Genomic DNA, 12,068 nt, shown 5'->3' on the forward strand with positions numbered 1-12,068 from the left:
CTCCTGGTGCAGCCCCAGCGAAGACTTAGAGAATGGAGTCGGGTGCAAAGTTCTCATCGGTGCCACAGGGCGGCAGCAAATGACAGTTCATGGCTCTGGGAAGAGCTGGGGTGGAGGACAGTTTGGGGATCTGGGGTTCAGGGAAGCTTTCTCCAACCAGTCTCATGGCAGAGACTCCTGTGCTCTTGTGAGACTCTTCTGGGATCACTATCACCAAAGGCACCTCTGCATTCCCTCTTTCAAAGAGAAAAATGCTCCCCCATCAGGGGAGAGAGAATGGGACTTCCTCCCACTGCAGCCCCAGCAGATGGATTGATAATGCTCTCACTACCAGTGTCACTATTCTCAGCCCTGTTTTACTATCAATTATCCCATTAAAAGCTTTCTAGTACTTTCCATCACACACACGGTTGTGTTTCGTTTTGTGATGAAGACTTTGGGAACCTCTCTGAGATGAGGGTTGCACTGAAAGGCAAGGAATTGCTGGCATGACAACAGTAGTCAGGTCAAAACTATTTTAATCTTTTAATCCTTGTAATCCTAACTACACAGGAGGCTGAGATTTGAGGGACCCCTAGAGGGGTCCCAAGTCCCACACAGATGGGGAGGGCAGCAGCTAGGAGGAGGGCCAGACTGTGCAGAATTGAAAAGCTGATTGTGGTTGCCAAGCGAGTTGATTACTGAAGCCTGGGCCCGGGCAGGAGATTAAGCCTGAGTTTGTGACCACAGAATGACCTGGGAGGCCTTGGCAGCTTAGCCCAGGCAGAAATGTTTGAGATCAGCAGGGGGGACAAAGGGCAGACACAGATCCCCACACACAGGACTGGAACAGCCAGGACATGTGGAATGGACATACCCCCAAATGTGTGAGCCTCCAGTGGTTATACTTGCCAGACACCAGTGGCTCACACCTGTAATCCCAGCTATGCAGGAAGCTTCAATCTAAGGACAGAGGGGCAGGAAAGTTTATGAGACTCTTATTTCCAAGTAACCAGGAAAAACCCAGAAGTGGAAGTGTTATTCAAGTGGTGGAGCAACAGCCTTCAGCAAGAAAACTCAGGACAACACCCAGGCCCTGAGTTCAAACCCTAGGAGTGGGAACCCCCCCCCAAAAAAAAATCAGTGCTGGAGGAATGGCTCAAGTGGTAGATTATCTTCCTGGTGAACCCAAGGCCCTGAGTTTAATCCCCTACCACTGCCTCCAAAATAAAATATACCCTATGGAGATGATAAGAGACCATCCCCATTTTTCAGATGAAGAAACTGAGGCTCAGAGAAAGGGAAACCACAACTAGGGAAAAGAGGAGCCGTTCTCGTTTCACAGAGAGGGTAAGACACTCGGCCAGAGTCACACAGCTGGGATGATGGTTGAGCCAGGATCCAAACCCACTACTCAACACTATTTTTGTGTTCTGTCCTTTGGGGCCTGTTTAGATCTCTGGGCCCTGGTGGAAAGGGGGTCCTGACCCCCTGACCTAGGCAAGCTCTGGGTGGGCCGTATCATGGAGACTGGCCCAGGGAATGCAGCCCCACTGGTTGGGGCAGCGTGAGTCTGGCAGAGCCCTGGGAGGTGGGAGGGGAGAGAGGAAACAAGCTGGGCGTGGACAGGAGACTGGGCAGCCTGTCCTGTGGGGCTCCCCAGCCTGGCAGAGCCTGTCCAGCCCTGCCTGGCTCCACTCTTCCCTGACAGGGTGACCCCCACATCCTTTCAGGGGACAGAAGGTACACAGGCAGTCCTGCAATCAGCCCTGGGTTCAAGATGAGGCTTCTGAAACCCAGAAGGCTGGGTCTACCAGATGCACTGGTAGACGAGATCCAGATGGCCGGAGCGGATGCCAGCCCTGGAGCTGCTGAGCCATCGCTGGGTCCTGGAGGAGGGGCCAGGCTGGCAGGACTCCCAGCAGCCACTACCCCACCCCTTTCAATATTTTGACAATAGACACCACTGGACAGGTGCACACCTGTATCTGGCGCAGGTTGGCAGAGGTCATTGGAGCAGAGACTTGGGTGTCCAGCAGGCAGGGTGGATGCCTGAGGTGGATTCTCCAGGAGTGACTCAGGGACAGCCTCTGAGTCATTATGGACCCTCTCCTGTTCTTCCTGCCAGAGTCTGGCCTCCTCTTGGCCCCAGGAACCTGCTTTGGGGGGGCACTCCCTGGCCCCCCAAGTCGTAGGCTGAGTATGAGTCAATACACTGGGCCAGAAGGCCAGCTTGATTTTTCCATCCTTCCCATTGTCCTGTGGAGAAAAGCAAATACATGTTACACAACAAGGGGTACAGCTGGGCCAGCCCCTCCTGTCCCCTTTGAGGGGGGTGGGGAGGAAGCAGTCCTTTTTACCAGGCCCTCTGCCAGCCTCACTGCCCACAGGCTCTTCCCCATGTCCCAGAGGAGGAAACCAGAGTTCAGAGAGGGCAAGCCACTCACCAAGATCACACAGCCAGGTAGAGCCGGGATTTGAAGCCAGGCTGGCTTCTCCAATATCCTCTTCATCTATTTTGATACCCCCATGCCACTCCCCCTTCCCTGCCCAGCCCTCTGTGGCTGGCTGGGAGAATGCCACCCTTCTTGTTCCAAACTGGTTCTCAGAGTGAGCCGATGTTTCTCCAGTTGCTGGAGAAAGAAGGGACCATGGGCCTTCAGAAAGTAGCAGTGGCCTCTTTGAGTTGGTGGCCTAGTCAGATTGCAGAAAGAGGGACAGGTTTCAGGGGTGAAGGGTCACTGGGTTGCTGAAGGAATAAGGGGTCCTGGCAGGAGCAAATGCACTGGAGCTCCCCTCCACAGCTCCCTCAAGGGGTGAGTCAGAGCCAAACATCCCCTGTGCTCTGGGTGACAGCAGATCACTGCCCCATCTGGCCTCCCTACCATCCCATGTCCTGTACACGTGTGTCCTTGTACACACACACACACACACACACACACACACACACACACAGCTCCTGGCCCCATTGGAAGCAGCATGGAATGGGGAGGAGAGCATGTGGAGGTATAGTTGGAACTGTTCCCCAAATCTGCTAATCCTCAGTGACAGTCCTGGGCCAGGCCCAGCTGAGTCAGCGGGGAGCAGGGGCCTAGTGGCCCTGGGGCTGGGAGTGGAAACTGGGCAGGGTGGAAAGGGCCGAGGCTATGAGGGCTGAGATGCCCAGGGCCTGGGTTCCCTTCTGTGGAGGAAGAGTGGTGAAGGGTCACCCACCTCTCTTCAGGGAGCCCACTTCCCCCTCCACACACACCCGCAGGCTGGAAGAACCAATCAGCAGAGGAGGGGGGCACACCTTGGTGTCTAACTTGGAGCCAGCTGCTAATTAGTAAGAAATGGATTTCTGCCTTCAGAAATCCATTAGCTACCACCTGAGCTGTGAACCTACTGACCTAGAGGTCTCTTATCCACAAGACTGGGCCTCGGTTTCCTAGGAGCTATGGCAAAAGTTCTCCAAACTTCTAGAAGTGTGGACACAAACCCCTCCAGTGGGAGAAGGCCATTCTGACCGCAGGGCCATGCTAAATGTCCAACATGCAAGAATGCCTGTGTCAGCTTCCCAGATGAGGAACACTGGGTTACAGGCAGGCAGAACCACTTGCCTGGGGTCTCACAGCAGTGGCAGGAGAAGGACTGGGAGTGTGAACCCTGATCTAGTCTGTTCTCCTTCCCCCAGTGAAAAGGCAGACCTCTGTCTTATTCTTCCCAAAGGGATTTCTTACAGAACCTTCCAGATGTGTTCTGTGTCTACACAAGCAAACTGCACACTCCTCCATCATGTCCAGTCAGCTGTGTCAGGGTTTGGTTTGTGTGAGAGGTGTGGCTGTTCCACAGAGGCCTTCTTTCGGGCAGCTTCCTCCCAGCAGGCACCACCAGATGCTTCTCAGAGCTTCTGTGAGCAGTCACGTTGATCTGAGGGAGGACCCTCCATAGGGCAGGGGCAGGCAGGAGAGCCCTCCTGCAGGGACAGGTAGCAAGGAATGAGTCCCCGGAATGAGCATCCCGAGTTCCCCGGACCTGAGCCCCTCCCTGGCTCAGGAGCTGTGTGTAGAGTTCAGGAGTAAGGCCAGCCAGGCTGGGGGCAAATTCTTGAATGAGTGAACAAATGAGGTTAATTGACCTGCCTTCAAAAAAGGCACACCTGTCATCCTAGCTACCCCAGAGGCTGAGCTACTCCACTGCTGAAGGTGATCTGAAGGGGTGGGGGATTGGCCCCCTGGAACCTTCTCACCACCTCCCCACCCCCAGATACCATGTTAGGGATAAAGTCCTAAGCCAGGTGCTGATAGTACACGGGCACAATCCTAAGTACTCAGGAAGCTGAGCTGTGAGGATCAAAGCCAGCCAGAATAAGAGACTTATCTCCAATCAACCAGCAAAAAACAAAACAAACAAACAAAAAAAAATGGAGCGGAGGTGTGGCTCAAGTGGCAGAGCACCAGCCTTGAGCAAAAAAAAAAAAAAAAAGCCAACAGAGAATGTGAGGTCAAGTTCAAGTCCCAGCTTTGACAGTCAAGTCTCCAATTGACCAGAAACAGAGGGAAGGGGTGACATTGTCCAACAAAGAAATGTACTCTTCGCCTGACTTATGGAATTGTAGTCCCTCTGTACATCACAGTTATAATAAATGATTATAAAAATCTGGAACCGGAGGCATGGCTCAAGTAGAAGAGGAAAAACAAAAACAAAAACAAAACAAGCAGAACCAGCACACACACACACACACACACACGGATCTAGCTGGAGACTGAGCTGAACTTGATGCTGGGCATCAAGTTCTTGTTTCCCAAAAGGTCTATCTCCATTTTTTAACTGCTACGTTTTGAGGAGACCTGCCTCTGACCCCGGGGGCCCTGAGCCCCTCCAAAGTGGAGCTGGGCGGTTTTCTGCCTGTCTGTCCATCTCCAGAGGCAGGGTTGTGCAATGTATCTGCTCTGAGCCAGAATCCAGCCCCTGGCGGAGATCTGACCATGCCAGGGCCCGGGGTTGTGGACATTGTGTCCACCCTAGCTGGCCCGAGGAGGCAGTAGTGGCCAAACTCCCCCCACTCCCATCCGCGCGCGCACACACGTGGGCCAGGATGGTGCCAAGTGAATTATCTACAAGAATCCGTTTCCAGCCCCAGGAGGGGGAGGGAGTGTGGGTAGCTATTATCTTCCTGTGACCAAGAAGGAAACTGAGGCCGAGGGCACCAGAACACCAGCTGACCACCCACAGGGGGGATCCAAACTCCAGGTCCAGGCTGGAGAGGAGGCTCACGCGGGAGCCTGGAGGAGGGGCACAGGGACCTGTCTGCAGGCCCAGCAGGGTGGCTGCCCGGGAAGGGGGTGTGGGTACCGGGCAAGGGAAGAGGGTGAGAGTGCCCAGGAAGGGAAGGGGGTGCAGGTGCCCGCGGTGCTGCGGGCGGGGCCGGGCCGGGATCCAGGTCTCCGCCCCGGGGCGCGCGCGGGGGACCCCGCCCTCCCGGACAGGAAGGTAGGCACCACCTTCTCGGGGAGCGTCCGGAGGGCGCCCCGCCCCGCGGGGAGTGACCCCGCGCCGCCGCCCGCACTCGGGGCTCCCTGCGCCCCGCCGCCCGCACTCGGGGCTCCCCGCGCCGCCGCTCGCTCCCCGCCGCCGCTCCGAGCGCCCCCCGCGCGCCGCCGCCATGAACTCGCTGTTCAGAAAGAGAAACAAAGGCAAATACAGCCCCGCCGTGCAGACTCGCAGGTGAGGGGTGCCCAGCCGGGGTGGCGGGGCGCCCGGGGCCGAGCCACGCGCGGCGGGGGTTCCGGGGGGGACCCTGGGGCCGCGAAGCCGCGCCACCGCGGTGGGGACGGGGCGAGCTGGGGCGGGCGGCGTCCGAGGCGCACCGCGGACCCCTGAAGCCTAGGGACCCCGAAAAACGCAGGGAGCGCTCCCTTGGGGGGGGCCTGGATCGCAGGGGAACGGAATTGGGGTACAGGGCGGCTCGGCGTTCCAGGGGTGCCCTGGAGTTGGGAGTTCTTCCTGGAGCGGAGATTCGGGAGAGGAGCGCTGAGGGGACACCTTCCGCAGTGGGGGACCCCCCCACGGGGTTCACGGGGGGCGGTCGGGAAGGCGCGGGGCGCGCGCAGGCAGGTGAAGGGGCGCGGGAAGTGGGGGAGGCGCCCGCGCGCGGCCCGCGCCGCCCCTGCGCTCCAGGCCAGGCTGTGGGGCGGCGCGGGGTCGGGGGGGGGGCCCGGCCGGGGTCCCCCCTGCGCCATCACCTCCCCGCTGCGGGCCGCGCGCAGGCCTCTTTTGGGCCCCAGGACTTCTCAGGGGTGTGGCTCCCCGCACTCCACCCCCACCCCCCACCCCAAGCCCGAAACTGGCGGCGTCTCCCGGAGCCCCGGGTTTCCAGGGAGGGAATGACATGTCTTGATGTGTTTGCGTTGAGAGGCAGCCCACGTCCGTTTTGATAAGCTTAATGAATTCACTTAATAACCGGTTTGGGGGAGCATCCTGGACAAGCTCAAGTACAGGGGAGGCCTTAGTCCCCAATAGGGAAAAGGAGAGCCCCCCCTCTCTCCCCAGGAACCTAAAGCAAGTGTAGCATAGCCCTCTGTGGAAGCTCCCTACTTCCCCCCAGGCCACAGAAGAGGCGGGAGAGGACTTGCCTCTGCCCAGTGATGGCGCTGCCACTACTGCCCAGGCCCACCTGTCAGGCAGGTGCCCAGGCCTGGGCCAGCTCTGATTTGTCTCCCTTGAGTTCCTTGGCGTTCACAAAGTCCCTTGCCTTGGGGATCTCCTCACCATCTCAGCTGGGAAGAATGCCCCCCCACTCCCCAGGGACTGGGTGGGTCTGTTCTGGCCCTGTCCAGCTGGCTCTCAGGCTCTGCTGGGGTCCCTTCCAGTCCCCGGCCTGTTCTCCGGGGCATTGCACAATCTGAGGCTCTGTGCCAGCCCCACACAACTGTCCTCTCATCCTCACCAAGAGCCAGGCCCCTTTGGTTCTCCACACACCAGCCTGGGCCAGGCCTCCCCTCTGCCTCCCCCTGCCTCCCCCTGTCTCCCCCTGTCTCCAGCCTTCCATGGCCTAAGGCCTGGGCTGGGAGTCATGGAAGGTTCCAGTGAAGCAGACAAGCCAGAAGGGAAGGAAGGGAGGTCTCCCATCCTGGCCAGGGGTGGCCTTCCACCACCCCTCTGTCCTGAGGGGGATCCCCCCCTCCCATTCCCTGGTCCTAGCTGACAGCCTTGGGCTCCACATTTCTGCTTGGAAGTCTCTCTCTAGGAAGCATTCTGGATTCTCCCTCCAGGATGGGATGCATCTCAAGGGATTCTGTGGCTGTCACCCCAGAGCTAAGCCTTTAGGAGTGGGCCAAGGCACTTCCTGGCATGGCCGCCTGCCCCATCGCACCCTCTGCCCTGTCCCCTCTGTGAGGACATTTCCAGCATGGCCCAGAGTGGGTGTCATGGGGGTCTGGTGCGAAGGGGATTTGGAGGGGGGTTGTGGTCACTTGGCAGCAGGCCCAGGAGAGGATGGAGTTGGCAGTGAAGTGAGGAAGGACTCCAGTGCTGGAGACAGACACCTGCTGCTCACCCTGGCCTTGCAGTGGAGCTGAGCCTCAGTTTCCCCATCTGTGAAGGATGAGTGTAAGAAGTAGCTCCCACATGGGCTGGCTGAGCCGTGCCCAGGGCACAGGAAGTGCCCAGGCAAGGGCTGTCAGCCCATCTGGTGCCTGTCCTAACTTGGGGCAGCCGAGGACTGGATCTGCACAGTGCCCCTCCCTGCACCCCAGCCTCTCTGTTACGCAGCTGAAACTGGGGAGATCCTGGGTGTGAACCCCGCTGCTCTTGTCGCCCTGGTTCCTAATGACAGGTGTGGACGCTGGCGTTCACACCTGAGCTAATGACAGGGTCAGGCCTGATGGCACAGGTCACCAAGGACAGTATCCAGCCCAGCCAGGAAGCTCTGCAGGGAACCTGGCTCCACCCTGCTGGCTGTGCTACCCCGAGGTCGCCGCCTGACCCCTCTCAGCCTCCATCACTCACAGCGGAGTGGCTGCCCGGTGGTGTGGGCTGCTGACCTCAAAGGGAAAGGACAGAGAGAGGAGCATGGGCGAGGGGAGATGCAGAGGACATCTCTGGCCATCTGATCGGGGAGATAAGACAGGGTTGGGCTTAAACACAGGTGTGGGTTTTTGACTTCCGGTGATGGGGCAGTGTTGGTGGTCCCGCTCTGTAGTCAGAATGAATTTTGTCACTGAATTTTGCTTGATTTGGGGACAGAACCCCACCAGCAAGATGGAACTAATATCACGACTCTATGTAGATGGGGTCTTTTGAGGCTAGCTTAGCCCTCATGGAGGGTCAGGGAGATGACTCTGGATAGGTGGCAGGGCTTCGCAGTAGGGGCTGATAAACACAAGCCCTCCTTCATCAAGGTACCCCAGTCCCCAGATGGCTAAGAGCACAGTGTTTTCTGTGCGGAGCTGTGTGACCTGGGGCTGGTCATTAACATCTCTGATGTGTAAAATGGGACAGATTTGTTGGGCGGATAAAAGCCAGGTGGCACGTGATGGGCCTGGCCCTGGACCAGGCTCAGCGAGCACTCTGTGAATCAGAGCCTCTGGATCTCAAAGCCCAGAGCTGGCCAGAAGTCAAGCACATCACACCGGCACCCACCTCTCCTCAAGGACCATGGGAAGGGCAGTGACTGGGGGTGGGGGAGGTATCGGCAAACCCACCTCCCCTCCAAGCCACCTCCCCAGCTTCCAGTGGGGTGTCACAAAGCCAGGATGGTGCCCACTGTGGTCCACTCTAGGTGGGCTATGTCCCATTTCTCCAGGACAAGTGAGGCCTACAGGTACCTGCTCAGGATCACAAATGGAATGGAAAGGAAGGGTCAGATCCCCTTCTGTGCTGGTGACATTCTGTCCAGGGGACCTGCGAGTCAGATGGTGGAGGCCTTGGCTTAGAGTTCCTCAGGGACTTCCTGTCTGCCCACCTTGGCCTGTCCAGAGGGCAGAAAAAGAGTGGCGTCTGGTCTTCCTTGTCTCAGTTTTCACTGGGTTTTCCTGCGGCAGTCTCCTGAGCCCGGGGATGGCTGCTTGCAGCTCTCTTTTCACTTAAATAAGTCCTCACCTAGAGCTGCCTCCAGAACTCTCCGCCCAGTGGGGACTGGTGCCTGGATTGTTCCAGGCATCCCTTTCCCTGCCCCTGCCCTTGCGCCAACACCCCGTCCCTCTGTCCCTCTGCCTGAGGTGGACATATGCTACAACCTAACCCTGGTGGTTTAACTTCAGCCCTAGGGTCTTCTCTTACCCCTGGGTCCTGGGATCTTTTCCCGGCTGTGAAGCAACTCCTTTAAGAGGAGTTTTTCTGCCATCCTGTGCACGTTCATCTCCCACCCCGCCCCCACCGTGGTCCCAGAGGGTGAAGGTGGTGGTTGGGGTCTCTCTAGGGAGGGGAGACTCCTGAGCAGCTGCCCCTATGCAGTCTCTGTGAGGATGAGGATGGTGGTCAGAACCAACAGCCTGCAACAGATGCTCAGGAGTACCGAGGTGGCAGAACTCTTCAAGACCTGCCTCGGTGTTACCAGAGTATGGAGTGTCCGTGAGGGGAAGCCGTGCACACAGCCCCAGCCCCACGCAGAGGCCTGGAGGGGTGCAGCCTTCCCTGGGCAGAAACAGAGCTGGCTTCACAGTAGAACAGACACTGCCGTACCCACAGGAGCAATAGCTGGGGGTGGGGGAGTCTGCTATCCAGTTACCACAGATGTTTCCAGTAGGGAGAGTTATCAGTCAGTTGACGAATCGATCTGGTATTTATGGAGTACCACCTGTCTACAGCTTTCTCAGTGACTTCCTGTACACGCTTGAGATTCTTCCTCCTCCCATTTCCTTTGAACCCCTTGCATAATCCAGGGGCTTTAAGTCAATGTCAGAGCCTTATCTTGGACAAGTGAAGTCAGAACCTGTAGAAGCAGCCACCCCAGGCATTGGCACCAGCAGCCAAGTGTAACCACGTTTTGTCATACATCTCAGGGGTGTATGGCTTATGTTTTATCTTCAGTGATCCCTTCCTGGTACCTCACCTTCTTTGTGCTCTTCCTTCTGGTATCACTTTGTTTTAGAAGTGTCTTCAAATAGCTGATACCCGAGGAAGGAGACTTTGTATTCCTGTAAGAGTCTCTTCCTTTTAGTAAACAAGTTCAGCTCATGCGTGTTTATTGTAATGATGTAGTGTTTGCATCTAATTCAATGTGTTACTGTACAATGATACATTCTCCTTCCCCATCCCTTTGTTCTTTTTTGGCCTTTTATTGGGCTGAGCTATAAATCACCATTAAGTAAAGCTTGCAAGGGACAATCGTGTCTGAAAAATAACCTGCCCTGTATGATCCAGAATCTTCCTTATTATAATCATTGGAATATTTTACTTAATCCTACCTATTAGCCTATGTATTTTTACACAATAAGGACTCATTCATTTTTTTTTTCTTTTTGGAGGGTAAAGGACTCTCTCCTGTAGCCCTTAATTCCAGGTTTGCATACGCCTGGGGCTCAGGATATAAGGTGTTAAATGAGTTGTGTAGCATGTAGGCAGTTCCTATCTTTAGGGGTTGTAAATAGTGACTGTCCTGTCCCCAGGGTCTGAAAGAGGGACAGGGAGATGCCAAGGAGGAATTAAGAAGTGGGAGATGAAAGCATTCAGCTCTTGTCCCATCTAGGAAGTGTTTACCAACCACATAACCCCCTGCTCCCCCAGCACTGGTTATGAGCAGTCCTAGCTCACAGGCTCAGGGGGCCCCACCCTAAAGTAGGAACCAATAGTGGCTACCTGGGCAGGTTGCCCGGAGGAACAGAGAGAGTAGCCCACAGCAAGCCCCTGGTAGGGTGTAGTTGGGATCCACCCAGAACTTGCAGGGCCTGTTCAGAGGGACAGTCTGGGTGTCCTTCGTGGTTACATCTCAGGAGAATGACTCAGCCTCAGTTAACCACCACTCACTGTAGCCCAACCACTGAGATGAATTGTGAGTACCTTGCCTATTGTCCCACGCCCCTGAAGACCTCTTCAGGTGGTGGTGGGATGGAAGCCAATGGGCACTGATGTTTTTTTTTTTTTTTTGCCAGTCCTGGGGCTTGAACTCAGGACCTGAGCACTGTCCTTGGGCTTTCTCGAGGCTGGTGTTCTACCACTTGAGCCACAGCACTACTTCTGGCTTTTTCTACATATGTAGTACACCAAAATCAAACCTGGATCTCTGTGCATGCTAGGCAAGCACTCTACCACTAGGCCAAATTCCCGCCCCCCCACTGATGTGTTCTTTGTCCTGAAGAAGTGGCTCTGGTGCCTGGTTGCCTCAGTTTGGATCCTGGTCCAGGATCCCAGGTCCCAGCTGAGTGATCTTGACACACATTGTTTCACTCCTCCAAGCCTCAGTTAACATCACCTGGAAAATGGGAACAGAGGAGGGGTTGATTTGATACAAAACAGCCTGTCATCCCAGAGGCTACTTGGAGGCAGAGATGGGGATGACAAAGTTCATAAATCCCATCTCAACCACTAAAAGCCCCCCAGGAACTAACATCTTTGTCATCGGCTATGTGTGATATATAAATGGGAGGACTATGGTCCAGGGTAGTCTAAGCATAAATTCCAGACCCTACTAAAAAGGGGAGTTTGGGCTAGCATGCTCAAAGACTAAGGGCAGTGCTCAGGCCTTGAGTTCAAGCCCAAGACTGGCAAAAAAAAAAAAAAAAGAAATCATAACCAAAAGCAAAAGCTGGGTGAGGAGCGTGGCAGTCTATGCAATTCCTGGAATCAAGGATCATTTCCTGGGGCCCACAAGTTCATAGCCTCACAGATGGAGTTAGAAAGAGTTAGAGGCCTTCCAGAGCTATGAGATGTGGTTGGATGGATGACGCTCAGAAGGCTGAGGGAAACCTGCTCTCGTTATTTCCTGGGTGCCTACTGTGTGCTGCCTTAGGTTCAGCAGCAGGATCGACCATCTGGGAACTGGGAGCCTTTGCTCTCTTGACCAGGCAAGGTTTTCTGAAGGTGAGGGTCCAGCTGTGATGACCCCAGGGAGCCGCTAATGCCACATCTGGAGAGAGTGGCTGGGAGGGAGGGTGAGGCCCGTTCTCAGG

At 56.1% G+C, this 12,068-nt stretch overlaps 1 protein-coding gene across 1 annotated transcript in view; it reads left to right on the forward strand.

Moving 5' to 3' along the window:
• The first annotated feature begins 5,308 nt into the window (after positions 1-5,308).
• Positions 5,309-12,068, forward strand: part of Ppl (periplakin) — a 28,237-nt gene continuing 21,477 nt past the window's right edge. Inside the window, exon 1 of the mRNA XM_090324579.1 lies at positions 5,309-5,685. Coding sequence (XP_090180705.1) covers positions 5,624-5,685 — 62 coding nt within the window. The 5' untranslated portion in view covers positions 5,309-5,623. The remainder of the gene's footprint in view (positions 5,686-12,068) is intronic.

Source organism: Megascapheus bottae, chromosome 36 (genome assembly GCF_031878675.1).
Source record: "Megascapheus bottae isolate mThoBot1 chromosome 36, mThoBot2.hap1, whole genome shotgun sequence".
Taxonomy (NCBI): Eukaryota; Metazoa; Chordata; class Mammalia; order Rodentia; family Geomyidae; genus Megascapheus; species Megascapheus bottae.